General features: G+C 33.3%; 1 protein-coding gene and 1 long non-coding RNA gene across 5 annotated transcripts in view; one reads left to right on the top strand and one right to left on the bottom strand.

Annotated features, from left to right (window-relative positions):
* The window catches only part of eps8l1b (EPS8 signaling adaptor L1b), a 48,773-nt gene that overhangs the window by 10,309 nt on the left and 17,844 nt on the right, over nt 1–20,620 (bottom strand). For 2 of the 4 annotated variants that reach the window (XM_073941127.1, XM_005170798.6), the window contains 12 exons: nt 17,130–17,288; nt 13,726–13,890; nt 13,571–13,632; nt 10,540–10,646; nt 10,403–10,461; nt 6,870–6,999; nt 6,201–6,289; nt 5,142–5,216; nt 4,829–4,977; nt 2,404–2,542; nt 2,109–2,167; nt 191–287 (listed from right to left, as the gene is read on the bottom strand). In XM_073941127.1, coding sequence (XP_073797228.1) covers nt 191–287; nt 2,109–2,167; nt 2,404–2,542; nt 4,829–4,977; nt 5,142–5,216; nt 6,201–6,289; nt 6,870–6,999; nt 10,403–10,461; nt 10,540–10,646; nt 13,571–13,632; nt 13,726–13,890; nt 17,130–17,288 — 1,290 coding nt within the window. Of the gene's footprint in view, nt 1–190; nt 288–2,108; nt 2,168–2,403; nt 2,543–4,828; nt 4,978–5,141; nt 5,217–6,200; nt 6,290–6,869; nt 7,000–10,402; nt 10,462–10,539; nt 10,647–13,345; nt 13,401–13,570; nt 13,633–13,725; nt 13,891–17,129; nt 17,289–20,620 lie in introns of those variants that run through there. The other 2 variants (XR_012399555.1, XM_005170799.6) reach the window with 1 other exon arrangement.
* Nucleotides 6,810–19,362, top strand: LOC141380768 (uncharacterized). Its single transcript, XR_012399558.1, has 3 exons — nt 6,810–7,030; nt 13,742–13,900; nt 17,151–19,362. It is a non-coding gene; the product is annotated as an uncharacterized lncRNA (long non-coding RNA).

Genomic DNA, 20,620 nt, shown 5'->3' with positions numbered 1-20,620 from the left:
TTATTATTTTATTTTACTTTTTGCATAGAGATTAGATTATTATGTAGTCATTATAATTATCTTTATATAAGAATAACAGACATCTGTGATGTGATAGCTGTGCTTACGTGTGTTTGTTTGTGTGTATGTGTGTGTGTGTGTGTGTGTGTGTGTGTGTGTGTGTGTGTGTGTGTGTGTGTGTGTGTCTAACCTCTAGTGTCTCTCCTTGAAGTACAGACAGCTCACTGTTGTTTCTTGCAACAAAGTCATAACTGCAACGAAATATGCGCCCATTCACACTGCCATCACTAAGAAACAGAGACAGGTTAATGCAGATTAAACTAAATATCCAAATTAATTACTGTGATTAACACAGGAGAGAAACTCTGAGTCATTCGAAAAGATAGTTCTCCCAAAAAAATTAATTTACTCTTTATTTACTCAACATCAAACTTTTATGAATTTCTTTCTTCTATTGAACACTAAAGAAAATAATTTGAAGAAAACTGAAAACCATTGACTTCTATAGTAGGAAAAACAAATACAATGAAAGTAAACAATTGTGTTTCCAGCATTCTTCAAAATATCTTCTTTAGTGTTTAACAGAAGACAGACACTCAAACATGTTTAGAACAAGTGAAGCAACCGCTCGTCAAATATAGGTTAATAGGTCTTGCAAAAGCAAAATCTGCCTATATAATGGCTTTATTATATAGGTCAAATATAGGTTAAATATGTTTTATACAGTACAAGCAGAATTTGTCTGTATAATTGGTTATTATATAGATCAAATAGTTAAATAGGTTCTATACACGTCAAATTTGCCTATATAATGCCTTCATTATATAGGTCAAGTATAGGTTGAATAGTTACTATACAAGCCAAATTTGTCTATAAAATGCCTTCATTATATAGGTCAAGTATAGGTTAAAATATCTTATACAAGCCACATTTTTATTTATAATGGCTAAGATAAATTATATAAGTCAAATATATTTGTATTATACAGGCCAAACTTTACCTATACAGTTGTTATATTCAATAGTTTTAATAGGTCTAAAACAAGCCCAATTTGTTTATATGTGTACATAAATCAAATATAGTTTAAATGGGTCATATACAAGCCAAGTTTTCCGAATTTTTCTATATAATAGCTTTATTATACTATATAGATCAAATATAGGTTACAGTGTTATACAAGCAACGTTTTTCTTTGTAATGGCTAAATTTTATAGATCAAATATAGTTTATAATGTCTTATATGGGCCAATTTTCCCTATACAATGGCTTTATTATATAGGTTTAAAAGGTCTTATACAAGCCACATTTGTCTATACAATTGCTCTATAATATAGGTTTAATAGGTTTTATACAAGATAAATTTGCCTATATATAGGTCATAGGTCAAATATAGTTTAAATGAGTCTTATACAAGCCACAAGCCAAATTTGCCTATATAATGGCTTTATTATATAGGTCAATATAGTTTAAATGAGTCTTATACAAACCACAAGCCAAATTTGCCTATATAATTGCTTTATTATATAGGTCAAATATAGGCGAAAAATATCTTATACAAAGCCACATTTTTCTTTATAATGGCTTTATTATATAGATAATATGTAGGTAAAAAAAATATTTTATACAGGCCACCTTGCCTGTATAATGGCTCTATTACAGTATATAGGTAAAATATAGGTTAAATATATATTATACAAGCCAAATTTCCCTATTAAATAGCCTTATTATATAGGTCAAATATTGTTTGAGTGGGTTTTATGGTAAACGGTGGGTAAATATTGACAAAATGTTCAGTTTTGGGTGAACTATCCCTTTAGGAGCAGCACAGATCAAGACAATAGACAATGAGAGAGGGATTTCAACAGTGAAACCTGTAGCAGACACTCATTTACACTGCTGGACCGGTTAGTGAGAGTCAACACACTGAATCAACCTCTCAGATAATTGTTATTCATGTGTACAGGCTCTCTACAGTCAGAAATACTGAGGAATGTGCCTTTATCAACAGCAGTGTCTGAAACATGAGATGCATTCAGGAAGGCATTGAGACGCATCAGAAGCTCATGTTTGTGTGATTTGCTGTTGTTATTTCTGTTATTCGGACTTACGGTTGATCTGATGTCTGAACAGGAGAAGCGTGGCGTTCAGAAGCAGGAGCCGGTGTCAGCTGAGAGTAACAGAGAAAACAGCAACTCAATATAAGCAAATATATCTCAAATGCTGATCTCACAGGGAAATGGAGTTTGTGTGTGTTTGTGTTTCTGTCCAATTTTGGTGAGCATGTGTGAATTGTAGCCTCAGTTTCCTGTTCTCACAGGAGTAGCACTTTGCATTAACGAGCAATTGAAAAGTTGTACCTAATAAAGTGGCCGGTGAGTGTATATAGTTGTAGTAAAACTGTACCTCTACTTTAGCGATCTCTGCATCGTGTTTGTGTTCTGACTCTATAGGATCGATCCAGCCTGCAGCATCTGAACCCTGAGGCTTCCAGCCGTCCTGAAACTGCAGTGTATACGGCGCCACCGGGCTCCGCAGGGCAGACCTACATAACCATATCAGACATCAGCATGTGCTCATAGTAGGGGTGTAACGTAAATTCACCCCTACACTTCAGTAAGAATCAGGGTTTTGAAGTCACAGGAATTCAAAACTTGCTTGTCATTTTTAATTGTTCAGTCTCTACAGGACTTTGAGAATCCAGTGATGCTTAACATTTAAAAACACTTACAGCAAAACACTTTAATTAAAGCAAAACACAAGAATTGAAGCAAATAATGTCATGGGTTTTCAGAAAAGCTTCACAAAATCATTCATTTTAGGATATATGAGGAAATTAATAACAAAATCCTAGAGGGACTGATTATTACTGACATTTGTGGACATCAGGTGTCCTTTATACAAAATGCAAGCTATTTAACATAATTAAATAGAATAAAAGATAATAACTTCTCCAATAAATTAACTTTATATAACGAGTCAGTCCTTAATTCATTCATTTGTTCGTTTATTTTATCAGTAAGTGATTCATTCAGTCATTCATTTGTTCATTTAATCAGTAAGTTAGTGATTCATTCATTCAGTCAGTCATTATTCATTCAGTCATTCATTCAGTCATATATTTATTCAGTGAGTCATTCATTCAATCAGTTATTTGGTCATTCATTCCGCCAGTCATTCATTCATTCAGGCAGTCATTCATTTATTTTGTCATACATTAATTAATTCGTTTATTCAGTCAGTCAGTGATTCATTCAGTCATTCATTCAGTCATATATTCATTCGTTCGTTCATTCATTCATTCATTCATTCAGTCATATATTCATTCATTCATTCTGTCATATATTCATTCATATATTCATACATTCATTCATTCATTCATTCAGTCATATATTCATTCATTCATATATTTATTCATTCATTCATTCATTCATCCATTCATTCATTCATTCATTCAGTCATATATTCATCCAGCCAGTTATTCATTCATTCATTCATTCATTCACTCAGTCATATGTTCATTCAGTCATTCATGCATTCATTCATTCATTCACTCACTCATTCATTCATTCTTTCAGTCAATCAGTCATTCATTCACTCAGTCATTCTTTCAGCCAGTCGTTCATTAATTATGTCAGTAATTTATTCATTAATTCGTTTATTCATTAGGTCATTGATTCATTCATTCAGTCAATCATTCATTCAATCATATATTAATTTAGTGAGTCCATTCATTCATTCAATCAGTTATTCAGTCATTCATTCAGCCAGTCTGTTTGTGCATTCGTTTATGCATTCATTTGTTCATTTATTCATTCACTTAGTCATTCATTCAATCAGTCATTCATTCAGTTTAATCAGTCATTCATTCAATTTGTCAATAATTCATTTAATTGTTTATTCAATCAGTCATTCATTTATTCAGACAGTCCTTCATTCAGTTATATAATCATTCAGTCAGTTAATCAGTTATTCATTCGGCCATTCATTCATTCATTCATTCATTCGATCAGTCATTTATTCAGTCAGTCAATGATTTATTCAGTCATTCATTCATTATTCATTCAGTCAGTCATTCTTTCAACCAGTCATTCATTCATTTTGTCCGTCAGTCATTTATTCATTCATTCGTTTATGCAGTCAGTCTGTGATTCATTCAGTCATTCATTCAGCCAGTAAATCATTCATTCATTCAGTCAGTCATTCATTCAGCCAGTAAATCATTCATTCATTCAGCCAGTAAATCATTCATTCATTCATTCAGTCAATGATTTATTCAGTCATTCATTCATTATTCATTCAGTCAGTCATTCTTTCAACCAGTCATTCATTCATTTTGTCCGTCAGTCATTTATTCATTCATTTGTTTATGCAGTCAGTCTGTGATTCATTCAGTCATTCATTCAGCCAGTAAATCATTCATTCATTCAGTCAGTCATTCATTCAGCCAGTAAATCATTCATTCATTTAGCCAGTAAATCATTCATTCATTCATTCATTCATTCATTCATTCATTCATTCATTCATTCATTTGTTCATTTAGCCAGTAAATCATTCATTCATTCATTAATTCGTTCATTTAGCCAGTAAATATTTTATTCAGCCAGTAAATCATTCATTTATTCATTCAGTCAGTCAGTCAGTCAGTCAGTCAGTCAGTCAGTCAGTCAGTCAGTCAGTCAGTCAGTCAGTCAGTCAGTCAGTCAGTCAGTCTGTCAGTCATATATTTGGTTAGGAAGTTCCCATTGGGATTAACAGAAATCTCTTCTTCTTTCAGGGAGTCCTGGTAAAAGGACAGATCTTCAGCACTGCATTACTCTCCATCATTTACCTTTGGTGTGTCCAGTTGGGCCCTAAAGAGAGCCATAATGCATTTTCCTGTGTCGTCAGGTTGTTCTTCAGCAGATTCACAGCTCCTTCTGTCATTGCCGGACTGGAAACGGACGCAGCAAAACCAGGACCTCCTGTGGCCTTCACCATCTACAAACACACAGTTACCAAGGTGAATTACTCTGTGTGCACTTTACTGCAGCCTTTACCACAACAGCGTGCAAACACTGATAAACCCATTTGACGAAATGCTTAAAACAATACAGTGTGATGAAAGCCCTGATGTTTGCACTGGAGAAATGTGTCTTCTTTACCATGTCAAGAGGTTTGAAAACGTGGTGCACGAGCTCCTCAGCAGATGGATTGGAGATGGCTGGTTTTAACCGTGCCTGTAAAATAAACACTGTTTATTGGGGAGCTGAAGGAAAAATGTGCAACCATACTGCCTGTAGCAACATGTCTGTGTTTGACAGCTCTACGAACTATTAAAATTAATACTATTATTATTACTATTGATGATCATATTTGGGAACAGTATTACACCATTATAAAAACTACATAATAAATAAAATATTATGTTAAAATATTAGTAAATCATAATTGTTTATCATTTATGAATTAATATTTTACATTATTATAATTTATGGAGTTATTATAACATATAAATAACTAGAAAATAGTAAAATAATAATAAAAAAAGGAAATTAGTAAAAGTTTAAAAAGTACAAACTAGAGATGTAATTTTTCAGGGATTTTTTGTTATTAAAAATAAATATATGTTTATATTATAGTTTATTTTGAAGTGTGATTAATGTATTATTATTATTATTATTATTATGCATATTAAAGTGAAAAAATAAAATGCAAATTAAACTGAAATTAGTAAATTATCCATAAAATTATCATTAAAATGAACTATAAATAAATTATTAATAATGATTATTATAAAATATATTTATTATATTAAATTATATTATATTAATATAATTAAAAAATATGATATTAAAATATAATATAATATTATAATATTTTAATATATCATTATCATTATTATTATTAATATTATTATACATAATGAAGTAAAAAAATGCTAATTAAACTGAAATTAACAAATTATCCACAAGATCATCATTTTAAAAAATTATAAATTACATATATATATATATATATATATATATATATATATATATATATATATATATATATATATATATATATATATATATATATATATCATATTATGTTAATAGTTTAATAATATTTTATTAAAATTATAATATAATATTATATGATTCTATTTTAATATATTATTATTATTATTATTATTATTATTATTATTATTTAATTTTTTTATATTAGCATTAATCACTCACCAAAAGGCCCAAACAGTATTTGAATTTCTGAAAAGTGTCGATAAACTCTCTCTCAGAAGGTGGTTTGGCTTTAGCCGTGAGAAGATCCTCTGTAAAACACAAGCACACATCACACTCTCTAAAACACTGATAATCTGTGCTCTTAACACAACAAAATAAAGCATGCCAGCATCAGTTAATGCATTTACTAACATGAACAAACAATGAACAATACATTTATTACAGTATCTCATCATGTTAGTTAATCAAAATACAGTTGTTCGTTGTTAGTATAATGTAAAAGAGCATTAATTTGGATGTTAATAATGGATTAGTGCATATTGAACTATGATTAATGAATGGTGTACACCAATATTCATAATTAGGTCATGTTAGTAAATACATTAACTAATAAAGCCTTATTGTAAAGTGTAAATAAACAGGTTTGGTTTCAGCATTGGTTCAGTTTTAAAGTGTGTTTAGGATGATGCAGGTAAAGTAATATTTTAATTTTCATCCACATACAGGGTAAATACTGCTGTCAGCCTCATGACACAACACTTTCCCATCAGCTACATGGACTAGGCACTGATAACAGGCCTGATAAGAGCACACTACAGGTTTGTTATAGCCTTTCCCTTGAGCAAACTGAGTTCACTCTGGTTGTGTTTTTTTTTGTCTTCAGCATACCATCTGCACTTTTCTTCTGGTTTTTCTTCTTCTTTTTGCTCCTCTGGTCGAGGATGATCTGAGCCTCTGCTGACTGCTGCAGCTTCCCGATGAACGCTTCGATGTCATCAAAACAATGATTGAGGATGTCCTGGAAGTAAGGAGAGAGCAGACGCGTAATGGTAAGGAGAGTGGGTTCTTTCTGAACGCTCAGACTGTTGTTAATGTAAACAGTTGACATCAGCTGGTCATGCTAATGGTCAAACTGAAGGTCAACAAGATTGCTAAAGTCAACAAACAGACTTACAGGTCAACACTGACTGCACAATACACGCTAATAAAGTCCTGCTTTAGTTTAATTAAGAGGAGTACATTGCATGTTAAAATGTATTTGAATAGACTATGTAAAGACTATGCCAATATGTTTATGTTTAACATAGGTTTTTAAGACATTTTTAAACATAATAGTTTTAATTATTAACTAATATCTAATAACTTTGCCAATTTTTAGGTTAACAGGTTAGGATGATTATGCAAGTCATCCCAGCAGGCACTACGTCATATGACGTAGGTATTTGGTTATATTTTGGTTGCGATGTCAGGCAGCAAAATCCATTGTCAGTTTAATGTCAAAATGATGTCATAATAAGACGTCCATACAACGTCAGTCTAACATCAGTAGATGTTGATCTTTGGTTGGTTTAAATTTGTGGCATTCACTAACCAAAATCCAACATCATCTTAACGTCGTAATGTCACGTCTATACAACGTCAAAGCGTAACATCAGTAGACGTTGATCTTTGATTGGTTTTAAGTTGTGAAATTAACCAACCAAAGTCTAACGTCATTTAAAAGTCATAGGGCCCTATCATACACCCGGCGCAGTGTGGCACAAGGCGTGGCGCAGTAGTCTTTTGGTAGTTTAAGCTTGGCACAGGAGTCGTTTTGAGGCGTTGCGCTGCGCTGTTTAAATAGCAAATGCATTAGCGCTCATTTGTGCGCCCATAGGTGTTCTGGTCTAAAAAGGAAGGTGTTCTGAGGCGGACCGCTGGCGCGTTGCTATTTTGAGAAACTATAATAGATTTTTCATTAGACCAAAAACAAACCCGGTCTAAACTCCAGCGCAGAGTTGCGCCTCGCTTACACACTGCTTAATATGCACAAGAGAGCAATAGGCAAATATCTTTACATATGAAAAAATGTAAATATTAAGGATATATATAGGATATAATAAGAATAGATATAGGATATAAATATAAAGGATTAAAATATTACAAAACATATTATTTTCTAGCCTACATAAATATGAAAAATTACTGCTTTTATGTCTTCTTCATCTCGGGAGGCTTTTTCAGTTCATTCATAACAATTTGCTTTTGTATAATGTTATTATTATTAGCAGTATTATTTATTATATCCATATTTATATTTGTTTTATTAAAAACAAGCTTAGATTTGCCCACCTGTCTGGTTTTAGACCATATGGGGCACAGCATGTGTTTTAGGATATAACTCAGGTTTTTGAGCACATTTTGCTATTATTATTCATTTATTCGTTTGCTGGAAATTAGAACTGAATTTAGAAATAGTTTTGAAACGAATATTTGCGATTAACAAACAAAAGTATTTATTTATAGACTAATTGATGTCTGTGCGTAAAGGTTTCCCTATCCAAGAGCGAAAGTGAAAATGATCTATTAACTCTCATTCTCATGCAGTAGATGCTCTGTTTAACAGTTATTTTGTTAAAAAACTGTAAACTGGTAACTGTTTGCTTGTAAAATGCTCATTTTTTCCACTAAGACTTACTTTGCAGCCTGTAAATAGCGAATGCGCTCTTGGCGCGACGCAGCTGGCTCTTAAAGGGAATGGGAGATGAGACTCTGATTGGTTTATTCTCAAAACACACCTACAACTCATTAAGAAAATAAACTCAACCCTTTTAGACCATGCGCCACGGCGCAAGGCAGATTTCCCATCCTTAAATTAGCAAAAACGCGTCCTGACACGCCCAGAAAGCATTTGCGCCCTGCGTTTTGCGCATGGACCGTCAAAATAGAGCCCATAATGTGACGTCCATACAACTTCAAAGTGTAACATCAGTAGACGTTTATTTAAGGTTGGTTTTAGGTTATGGAATTAACTAACCAAAGCCTAACATCATCTTAACGTCGTAATGTGATGTCCATACAACTTCAAAGTCTAACATCAGTAGACGTTGATCTTTGGTTGGTTTTAATTTGTGGAATTAACTAACCAAAATCCAACGTCATCTTAACGACATAATGTAACGTTCATACAACGTCAAAGTGCAACATCAGTGGAGGTTGATCTAAGGTTGGTTTTATCTTGTGGAATTAATTAACCAAAGCCTAACGCCATCTAAACGTCATAATGTGCATCCATACAACGTCAAAGTCTAACATCAGTGGACGTTGATCTTTGGTTGGTTTTAGCTTGTGGAATTAACTAACCAAAGTTCAACGTTGTCTAAACGTCAAAATGTGACATCCATACAATGTCAAAGTCTTACATCAGTAGAGGTTGATCTTTGATTGGTTTAAATTTGTATAATTCACTAACCAAAATACAACGTCATCTTAACGTCGTAATGTGACGTCTATACAACGTCAAAGTCTAACATCAGTGGACGTTGATCTTTGATTGGTTTTAGGTTGTGGAATTAACCAACCAAAGCATAACGTCATTTAAATGTCATAATGTGACATCCATACAATGTCAAAGTCTAACATCAATAGATGGTGATCTTTGATTGGTTTAAACTTGTGGCATTAACCAATCAAAATTCAACGTCCTGATGATGTTGGGGTACAACGTAAATCTGACGTCATATTGACGTCCTGTGCCTGCTGGGATTGGACAACACTTGAAAAAATTATATATATTTCTTAAGGTTGCTAATAATATTGACCTTAGCAATTTTCAACATTAATTAACTCATTTATTTCTTCAGCATAATCCTTTATTTATCATCGGTCGCCACAGCGGAAGGAACCACAGTGTCGCCTATGCAATATGAAACTTTAATAAGACAAAATAAAATTAAGACCTGTTTAAAACAATTTAAGACCTGCAACCCAATGTGTCAGTGAATTTTAGACCTTTTAAGGCCTCAAATTTAAGTTGTGACAATTTAAGACATTTAAAGACCCAGCGGACACCATGAATAAAGGCTTTAGCAATTATCAAAATATTGGTTTTGTTTATATTTATGTACAGAATTTTTTTTTTTTTTTTGCAAATTATTGTTTCGATATAAAAGAATATGATATATAATTTTTTTTTGTTTATATGTATGTAAAGTTGTTTCCCATTGATGGGTTGCAGCTGAAAGGGCATCCACTGATAAACATATTCTGGATAAGTTGGCGGTTCATTCCGCTGTGGCGACCCCTACTTAATAAAGGGACTAAGCCGAATAGAAAATGAATGAATGAAGGAATGTGTGTAAAGTTTTTGCAACACACAAAAGCTTCAGCAATGATCAACAAAAAGTGAAAATTAAAGTGAAACTAGTTAAATAAATACTCACCACTTCCATCTGAGCTTTAAGGAAAGATTTATCAGGTTGGCCGTTTACCAATCCATTAGCTAGAAATGAGGAAGAGTGTGTTAGTCTGTGTCTGCTTATATTAATTCATATACTATTACTACTTCTGATTCACACACCTCTGATGCCTGGGTAGGGTGGAGGCGGGTGCGATGCGGGTGGATTTGGGGCTTGGGTGTAAGGAGGGCTGGGTATTTCTGAAATATCCATACTGGACTCTGAGTTCCTGAAACACACGTTTACATGGAAAAAAACACACCCTTTATTCAGAATGAAAGTGTGTGTTGTACTCAGCCGGACAATGACCGGATTTACAGTATTGCAGACATGTGCGTCACAATGTACTTTAAATCCAAATGTGCTTTAATTGTTGGCACACAATGCTGTTGAGTCACCAAAAATACATCAAACATCTTTGATAAGAAAAAAATCATGCACGTATTAACTAGCACATATGAGAGATTCATGAGGGGAAAAAGCGTTATAATGATCTAAAGTAAAAAATAAGAATAAAATAATGAAATAATAGAAACGAAGGGTGACGCAGTGGCGCAGTAAGTATTGCTGTCGCCTCACAGCAAGAAGTTCGCTGGTTTGAGCCTCGGCTGGGTCAGTTGGCATTTCTGTGTGGAGTTTGCATGTTCTCCCTGCGTTCGTGGGGTGCTCTGGTTTCCCCCATAGTCCAAAGACATGCGGTACAGGTGAATTGGGTAGGCTAAATTGTTCGAAGTGTATGAGTGTGAATGTGTGTGTGGATGTTTTCCAGAGATGGGTTGTGGCTGGAAGGGCATCCGCTGCGTAAAAACGTGCCGGATAAGTTGGCGGCTCATTCCGCTCCCAGGATAAATAAAGGGACTAAGCCAACAAGAAAATGAATAAATGAATGAAGAGAAACGAAAAAAATGACAAAAAAATAAAATAAACGCAACTATTAAATTATTTTTTAGTACATTCACTATAGTGTTAAAAAAATGCAAAAGACTAAATTAAATAATAAAATTTTTTACCATATCTACTAAAAATACTTTTTAGTGCATATATTAAAGTATAAAAAATCTTTTAAAAACAAAACAAAAAATAAAAAATTAATAAACACTTTTTTTGCATTTACTAAGCTATAAAAAAATAAATAAAAGACTAATAAATATATATGAATAAATATAAAAAATAATAAACAATGATAATACGTAAATAATAACAAAAATAAAATAAAGAACGATTTTAGTACATTCACTAAGCTATATTAAAAAAAGACAAAAGGCAAAATAAATAATTAAAAATAAATTATATATATATATATATATATATATATATATATATATATATATATATATATATATATATATATATATATATATATATATATTATACTTTTTAGTGCATTACCTAAGCTATAGAAAAATTAATTAATTTATAACAAAAATATTCAACGAACAAACAATTTTAGTGCATTTACTGAGCTATAAAAATAGATAAAAGACTAAATAAAATAAAATAATGACAAAGATTAAACACTGTTTAGTGCATTCACTAAACAATAAATAAAAGACTATAAATAAAATTATAACAAAAAGAAATTTAATGAATAAACATTTTTAGTTCATTCACTAATCTACATAAAATAAATAAATAATCAATTAAAAAATAAAAATACAATAAAGACAATGATTAAGCACTTTTACATGCATTTACTAAGCTATAGAAAATTAAAAAGACAAAATAAAATAACAAAGTAAAGACAACAATTAAACACGTTTTAGTGCATTTACTAAGCTATAAAAGATAAATTAAAAGGACTAAATAATAAAATAAAGACAACATTTAAACACTTTTAGTACATTCACTAAGCTACATGAAATAAATAAAAGATCAAATAAAAAATGAAATAAAAGTACAGTAAAGGCAATGATTAAACACTTCTACATGCATTCACTAAGATATATAAAAATTAATTTAAAAGGCTAAATAAAATAACAAAATAAAGACAAAGATTTTTACACTTTTAGTGCATTTAGCTTCATAAAAATAAATAAATAATCAAATAAAAAATAAAAATACAATAAAGATAATGATTAAAGACTTTTAAATGCATTTACTAAGCTATAAAAAAATTAATCACAAAGACTAAATAAGATAATAAAATATACACAATGATAAAATATTTAGTGCATTTACTAAGCTACATAAAAATAAATAATCAAATTAAAAATAAAACAATAAAGACAATGATTAAACACCTTTACATGCGTTCACTAAGCTACAAATAAATGACAAAGACTAAATTAATAAAAATAAAGACAACAATTAAATATGTTTAGTGCATTTACTAAGCTGCATAAAAATAAATAATTAATCTAATAAAAAATAAAAATACAATAAATTATTAAACCCATTTAAATGCGTTCACTAAACTATGAAAATTATTCAGTCCAAACTAAAGCAACAGGCAGCACATTAAGACGTGAGTTCTATTGTTTTCAAATGAAGATATTTACATTTATCACACAATCTCCCAAAACCCTAACATAACGTAACGTCCAGCGATATTATAACGTCCAGCATTTTTAAACACAAAATAAATATTTTTAATTAATTTAATTAAAAATCTACATTTGATTATTAAATTTAAATCTAATTTCTCACTTACATCCTCGATAAGTCTAAAGTCAACCCCCCCCCCCCCCAACACACACACACACACACACACACACACACACACACACTCACTCATTCATAAAAAATTCTCACTCCAGAAAACATGTTTGGCATTCAGTTTGACATTGAGATGCCTTGACATTTAACTTCACTTTGTCTCTCCCACTATCAACCCGCACACAAAGAAGCACACACAGACATACACATCCAGTTTATCTTATTTACTAAATCTAAAAAGCACATTCAGAACAGATGAAGAACACACTGTACCTTACTCCAATCCTAGTCGCCTTGTAAGTGTCCTAAAGAACAGCTGAAGTCAAGTAAATCTCTCTGTCGTTCCCTCTGCAAATCTCTCTCTCTTTCTCTCCCTCCCTGTACTCTCAGTCACGCCTTCACAAGTTATGTAGAAACTGGTCAAACCGGTTCACCTGCACACTAACAGGTTCTAGACTGTGGAAATCACAACATTAGCCGAGGAGAAGAGATCAGTACCTGCTGGATGGGATTGTGTAATGCGAAACAGCTCGCTTGATGTCATCTCTAATGCGCTCGGCCTGAAATGAGCAAACAGAGGGATGTCACTGAGGAGGGGGCGGGGCTTAAGCAAAACAGTATCACCTGCATTCATAATCAAACGGGGTTTTTACTTTGATGGATTCACAGGTGAAGAAATACACGCTCGGTTTCTTCTGGGTGCAGCTCTGAGAAACCAGAAGGAGAAGAGCTGGATGAGGATGAAGATGAGGATGGAGAGATGGGGTGTTTATGCATTCACAGCGGAGGAGAGATGACACCGACAACTCTTCCAGCTCCTTATCAATGGTCAGTCAGAGAAGAATGGCTTTATTTATATACAGTCAAAATTATGTATATAATTCATTCTTTTTTAAATATCTTTCAAGTGATGTTTAATGGAGCAAAGAAATTTTCACAGTAATCCCCATAATATTTTTTCTTCTGGAGAAAGTTTAATTTGTTTTTTTTTAAAGCTAGAATTAAAGCAGTTTTTAATTTTATTAAAACCATTTTAAGGTCAAATATTATTAGCCCTTTTATGTAACGTTTGTTTTCGATAGGCTGTTATTACAGGCCTATTATAATAGGTTTTTGCGCCAACCCAGACAATATATCACTTCAAACTATATTTAAAATGTCAATAAAAGTAATTTCTTTACATTTTTTATCATCAAAAGATGTTGGAGAAAAGATCAAGGTCCCATAATGCAATTAAAAAGCATTTAAAATATAGACAAAAACTGAATTTGGGCGGCATGATGGCTCAGTGGGTAACACTGTCGCCTCCCAGCAAGAAGATCACTCATTCGAGTCCCAGCTGAGCCAGTTGGCATTAATGTGTGGAGTTTGCATATTCTCCCCGTGTTGGTGTGGGCTTCCTCTGGGTGCTCTGGTTTCCCCCACAGTCCAAACACATGGGTCAATTGAATAAACTAAATTGGCCGTAGTGTATACGTGTTTGTGAAAGAGTATGGTTGTTTCCCAGTATTGGGTTGCAGCTGGAAGGACATCCGCTGTGTAAAACATATATTGGATAAGATGGTGGTTCATTCCACTGTGGCGACCCCTGATGAATAAAGGGACTAAGCCGAAGGAAAATGAATGAAAATAATTAATTGCACAAGGAATTTATCACAGTATTTCCAATAATATTTTATCTTCTGGAGAAAGTCTTATTTATTTTAGTCTTATTTATTTATTAAAGTCCTATATATATATATATATATATATATATATATATATATATATATATATATATATATATATATATATATATATATATATATATATATATATATATTAAATACAGCTTTACAGTTTTTAAAACTATTTTAATGTCAATATTATTATCCCCCTTAAAAAATATTTGTTTTCGATTGGCTTTCATTATAGGTTTTGCACCAACCCAGGCAATATATGACTTCAAACGATTTTAAAAATGTCAACACAAGTGATTTCTTTACATTTTTCAACAATAAATGTTGCTGGAGAAAAGATCAAGGTAATGCAATTTAAAAGGATTTAAAATATAAAACTGTGAATTTACAGATACTTTTACAGTGTAAATTATTTTAGGTTTGTGCATGAAAGTTTACACAGTAAAACTAAATTGGCCGTAGTTTATGTGTGAGAATGCAAGAGTGTATGGGTGTTCCCCAGTACTTGGTTGTGGCTGGAAGGGCATCCGCTGTGTAAAACATATCATGGATAAGTTGGCGGTTCATTCCGCTATGGGGACCCCTGATGAATAAAGGGACAAAGCCGAAGGAAAATGAATGAATAAATGAGTTTGCACAGTAGATGCTTTAGTGCAGTGTTTCTCAACTTATTTATTTTGCTTATACCGGACTTTTATTTTGAAATCGTGCGCGACAACCCTACCGTTTGACATGTGAAATTTCATTTAATTATTGCAACAAATATGTCGAAGCGCAAGTACAACCCCGAATATGTATAGTATGGATTTATATTAAAAAGTCTTAAAGCCTCAGTGTCATATGTAGTGAGGTGCTCTCAAAAGAGAGCATGAAACCTTCTAAATTAAAAAATTTTTAACAGTATTTGTCGTTTTTACTTTGTAATATTTCTATAATTTTATCCATTTTGTTAAATGACAGCAATAAAATATTGTTTATTTGTAAGTCTTGGTGAATTTCTAATGATTTATCTGTCATTACTTGTGTATGTTAACAAATTAATACAAATGAAGTTTAATTCCTAAAACTGTACTATAGTTCCTAAACGTTTGGGTCGCGACTTGATGACCATGTAAAAAGTCCCATGGGCAAACCAGTTGAGAACCCCTGCTTTAATACATAGAAGCTTACATTGCGCTACATTGAAGTTAAATTGTTCCTACATGCCATAATCAAAATAATATTCTTTACTTTACACCAGGGGTCACCAATCTCGGTCCTGGAAGGCCGATGTTCCTGCAGGGTTTAGCTTCAACTTGCTTCAACAAACCTGCCTGGGTGTTTCAAGTATACCTCGTGACGTTGATTAGCTTGTTCAGGTGTGTTTGATTAGGGTTGGAGCTAAAATCTGCAGGACACCAGCACTCCAGGAACAAGTTTGGTGACCACTACTTTACACTATCCCTAAATATCCAGAAAATACAGTCTGTATTGTGATTCATGTTTTTATTTTGCCCCTGATTTTATCTTTTGATTGCATTATAGAACCTTGCTCTTTCTTCCATCAACCTTTAACCTAAAAAAGTGACTTTTCTTACAATTTGTAATAGTTTAAAGTGCTATATTGTCAGGGTTGGTGTTGTATATTACACTAAAAAAACCTTGTCATAAACTGCCAGTACATTCTCTGTTATTTTACAGACTTATTTCTCTAGACATTATTTCTTACACATTATATTATTTCAAAGTACTAAAATGTCAATAAAAGTCACTTTGTTAAACTGTAGAGTTAAATTTTCAACATCAAAAGCTGGCAGAGCCGAGATCAACATCCCATAATGATATCCACAACCTGTGAAAATGTGAACAGATATTTTTTACAGAGTATACAATAAGAGAAAATATAGATGTTTTTGAGTCTTTTCCTTAGGCTTAGTCCCTTATTTATCAGGGGTTGGCCACAGTGGAATGAACCGCCAATTATTAAAGCATATGTTTTACGCAGCAGATGCCCTTCCAGCCACAACCCACTACTGGGAAGCACCCATTCACTTTCGCATTCACACAAGCACACACACTTATACACAACAGCCAATTTAGTTCATCCAATTCACCTATAGCACATGCGTTTGGAAACCCACGCCAACACGGTGAGAACATGCAAACTCCAGACAGAAATGCCAACTGACCCAGCCGGGACTCGAAACAGCAACCTTCTTGCTGTGAGGCGACAATGCTAACCACTGAGCCACCATGCCTCACCACATTCAAATTTAGATGTAGTGATTTATAATAATCTCAAGCATATGATAAATGCATGGATATGATTTGAATGAGCTTTGATTCTTTGTAACAGTATTGCATGCAAGTTGCTCAGTTTTTTTGTTGTAAATGCTTACCTGGTAGTTTGTGTCTCTCAGGATGACTCTATTGGTCCGGACCTCAAGAAGGACCTCAGCCCTGGACACCCGATTAGAATCAATGAGAAGAGAAATCCATGAAAGAGCCTCTTCAACAGTGTCCACACCATCATCTCCAAGAGACAAACTCACCAGCTTCTGTATTATAAACAGAGGAAGACAGGAACACTTTACAATCAGGTCCCATTATTTAGGTTGGCCATAAAAAAGTACATCCAAGAGGTTGTTATCGCAGAATAAAGCCTGACAGTTTTATCGGCTTATCAATGTGAAGCTGAGGGCTATTGTGTAAGACTGAGGGGCTTTATTCTGCGAAAACAACCCTTCTGGATGGACTTTATTCTACTTATTACATGGCTACTTGCCACAAAACATTGTTCTAAGCTGTAATCGTTTATTAATTCTTTAATTACATGCAAAGCTGACAGAAAAGAAAACAGCTGATGGAGTATACACTAACCTGCACATTATTCAGACACACGATAGCGCCAAACAGACAAAAACGCAAATCTGACAGAAGCTAAAACAGCTGATGGAGTATACACTAACCTGCACATTATTCAGACACAAGATGGCGCCAAACAGCCATACACAAAGCTGACAAAAATGAAAACAGCTGATGGAGTATACACTTACCTGAGCATTATTCAGACACATGATAGCGCCAAACAGACAAAAACGCAAATCTGACAGAAGCTAAAACAGCTGATGGAGTATACACTAACCTGCACATTATTCAGACACAAGATGGCGCCAAACAGCCAAACACAAAGCTGACAAAAATGAAAACAGCTGATGGAGTATACACTAACCTGAGCATTATTCAGACACATGATAGCGCCAAACAGACAAAAACGCAAATCTGACAGAAGCTAAAACAGCTGATGGAGTATACACTAACCTGCACATTATTCAGACACAAGATGGCGCCAAACTTTCAAAAACACAAAACTGACACAAACTAAAACAGCTGATGGAGTATACACTAACCTGCGCATTATTCAGACACAAGATGGAGGTTTGACAGTAAAAATGTAACATGAACAGCGTTAATTTAACTCAGTAATATTAAATATTTTTCCAGACCCAAAACTGGATTTACAGTACAATGAAGAAAAGTGTATGGGGCAGGACTTGATTTTAAGTGGTTGTGACTGAATTATGCACAAAAATAGTCAATTCTGAATTCTTGCTGACTTAAAATAGCAGGTACACACACCTCAGCACACCCTGTTTCTCCTACAAAAACATAAAGCACTTACTGTCCTCACACCCATATGAAAGAGTCATCTTTAAGTGCATGTATGAACAGCCTCTTAATCTACAGGGCAGGATTCCAGACTCACCTTTATGGAGAACTTATAGGGAAATAAACTTGCGCTGACTTGTTTACACCTCTTGGTTTATTTTACAAATCTAGAAAAGTCTGGATAGAGGTAAATGATAGTAGTAAAAGGACCTGTGCTTGTGATTTTATAAGCTGTGTTTACAACTGAAAATGGTCATAATTTAATGTGTTTTGTTGTTTGTTTGCAATCTTTTGATAATGGTTGTTGAAATTGTTGAAAATTATTTATTACAAAATTATGAACCAAATAATAGTAATAATAAAAAAAAAAATAATAATAGTAATAATAATTACAAAATGACATTGTCAATGCATAATACAGGGGTTGATTTGGACTATTTTGTTGTCTGTATGTGAAACTTTTCTAGTGCATTGTTGTGTAAACAGATTTTAAGTTTAGTAATAACTACTACAGTTGCTTGTACTTTAAATAAGTGAATAGAACAAACTAATGTTACTGTAAATATTAGGGGGTATTTTAATGACACCACTGTAAGTTTAAAACTGAAAATAAAATACATATTATTTTATTAATTTACACTTTTGCGGCCTAAAATAAGAAGCTAACTTGTTTTTAAGCGACAGGTTTTTAAAATAATACTCTCTAGAAATGCTGTTTTTAATGCAAATGTTGGGCCAAGTTTTGATAAAGCCAACATTGGATTTTATTTTTTCAATTCAATTTAAATTATATTTTTTTAAACCAATGATTGGGTTTTTGTTAAAGCAACCCAGCATTTGTTTAGAACTGTCATTGTCTTCATGTACACTACAAAAACGCAGTTTTGTGAAAATATTGATGTTTTATGTTAATCCAAAATATTGTTTATAAAATATATAGTTTTTATAAAGTTGCAAAACATTTTTGTCATTGTGCTGCCTTTATTTACACAAATATTAACCTTTTTGTCAATCTAGCTGTGTTTACTTTATTCTAGTTGCTTGATGGCAGTTCATTCTGCTGTGGTGACCCCTGATAAATAAGAGACATTCCGAAGGAATGTGATGAATGAATGAGTTGTTTATTTTTTGTTTAATTATATCTATTTTCATTCATTCATTTTCTTTTTGGCTTAGTCCTTTTAATATTCTGGGGTTGCCACAGCAGACTGAACCGCCAACTTATCCAGTTTTACGCAATTTCTTTCTTTCTTTTATTCTACAAAAATGCTGTTGATGTTATAACCCAATGTTGGGTGAAATAACTGTGTGTTCACACTGAAGACCGCAAGAGCGTCAAAGTTCGCTCTGGCTGCACTGGTGACAACGCTTTGTAGCTTTACTTGTCCACTGGCGATAGCGTCAAAATTCGCTACATTTTTAAAGCAGCATATCAGCAAATCATGTCATTTAAATTTACTTAAATTGGGTCCGAGCGATGCAGTGGTGCAGTAGGTTGTGCTGTCGCCTCACAGCAAGAAGGTCGCTGGGTCGCTGGTTGGAACCTCGGCTCAGTTGGCGTTTCTATGTGGAGTTTGCATGTTCTCCCTGCGTTTGCGTGGGTTTCCTCCGGGTGCTCCAGTTTCCCCCACAGACCAAAGATATGCAATACAGTTGAATTGGGTGGGCTAAATTGTCCGTAGTGTGAGTGAGTGTATGTGTGTGTGTTTGTGGATGATTCCCAGAGATGGGTTGCGGCTGGAAGGGCATACGCTGCATAAAAACGTGCTGGATAAGTTGGCGGTTCATTCTGCTGTGGCGACCCCAGATTAATAAAGGGACTAAGCCGACAAGAAAATGAATGAATGAATTAATAAATTGGGTCCATATTTAACTGTTCAATAGACCAGATCAAAGCAGGTCTAAAGTCTAGCGCAGAGCACGTTAGTTGTGCGCCTCGCTCACACACTGCTTAATACACACAGGTTGTACAGCAATACACAAATATATTTCATTCATTCATTCATTTTCTTGTCGGCTTAGTCCCTTTATTAATCCGGGGTCGCCACAGCGGAACGAACCGCCAACTTATCCAGCAAGTTTTTACGCAGCGGATGCCCTTCCAGCCGCAACCCATCTCTGGGAAAACAAATATCTTTACAAACGAAAAAGAATTAAAGGAATAAAATATTACAAAAAAATTTATTTTCTACATAAATATAAAATCCATACTTTCATGCCT

The sequence above is a fragment of the Danio rerio genome, chromosome 24 (assembly GCF_049306965.1).
Source record: "Danio rerio strain Tuebingen ecotype United States chromosome 24, GRCz12tu, whole genome shotgun sequence".
NCBI lineage: Eukaryota > Metazoa > Chordata > Actinopteri > Cypriniformes > Danionidae > Danio > Danio rerio.
The sequence above is the reverse complement of the archived record's forward strand: the minus strand, read 5'-3'. Positions and strand labels throughout refer to the sequence as shown.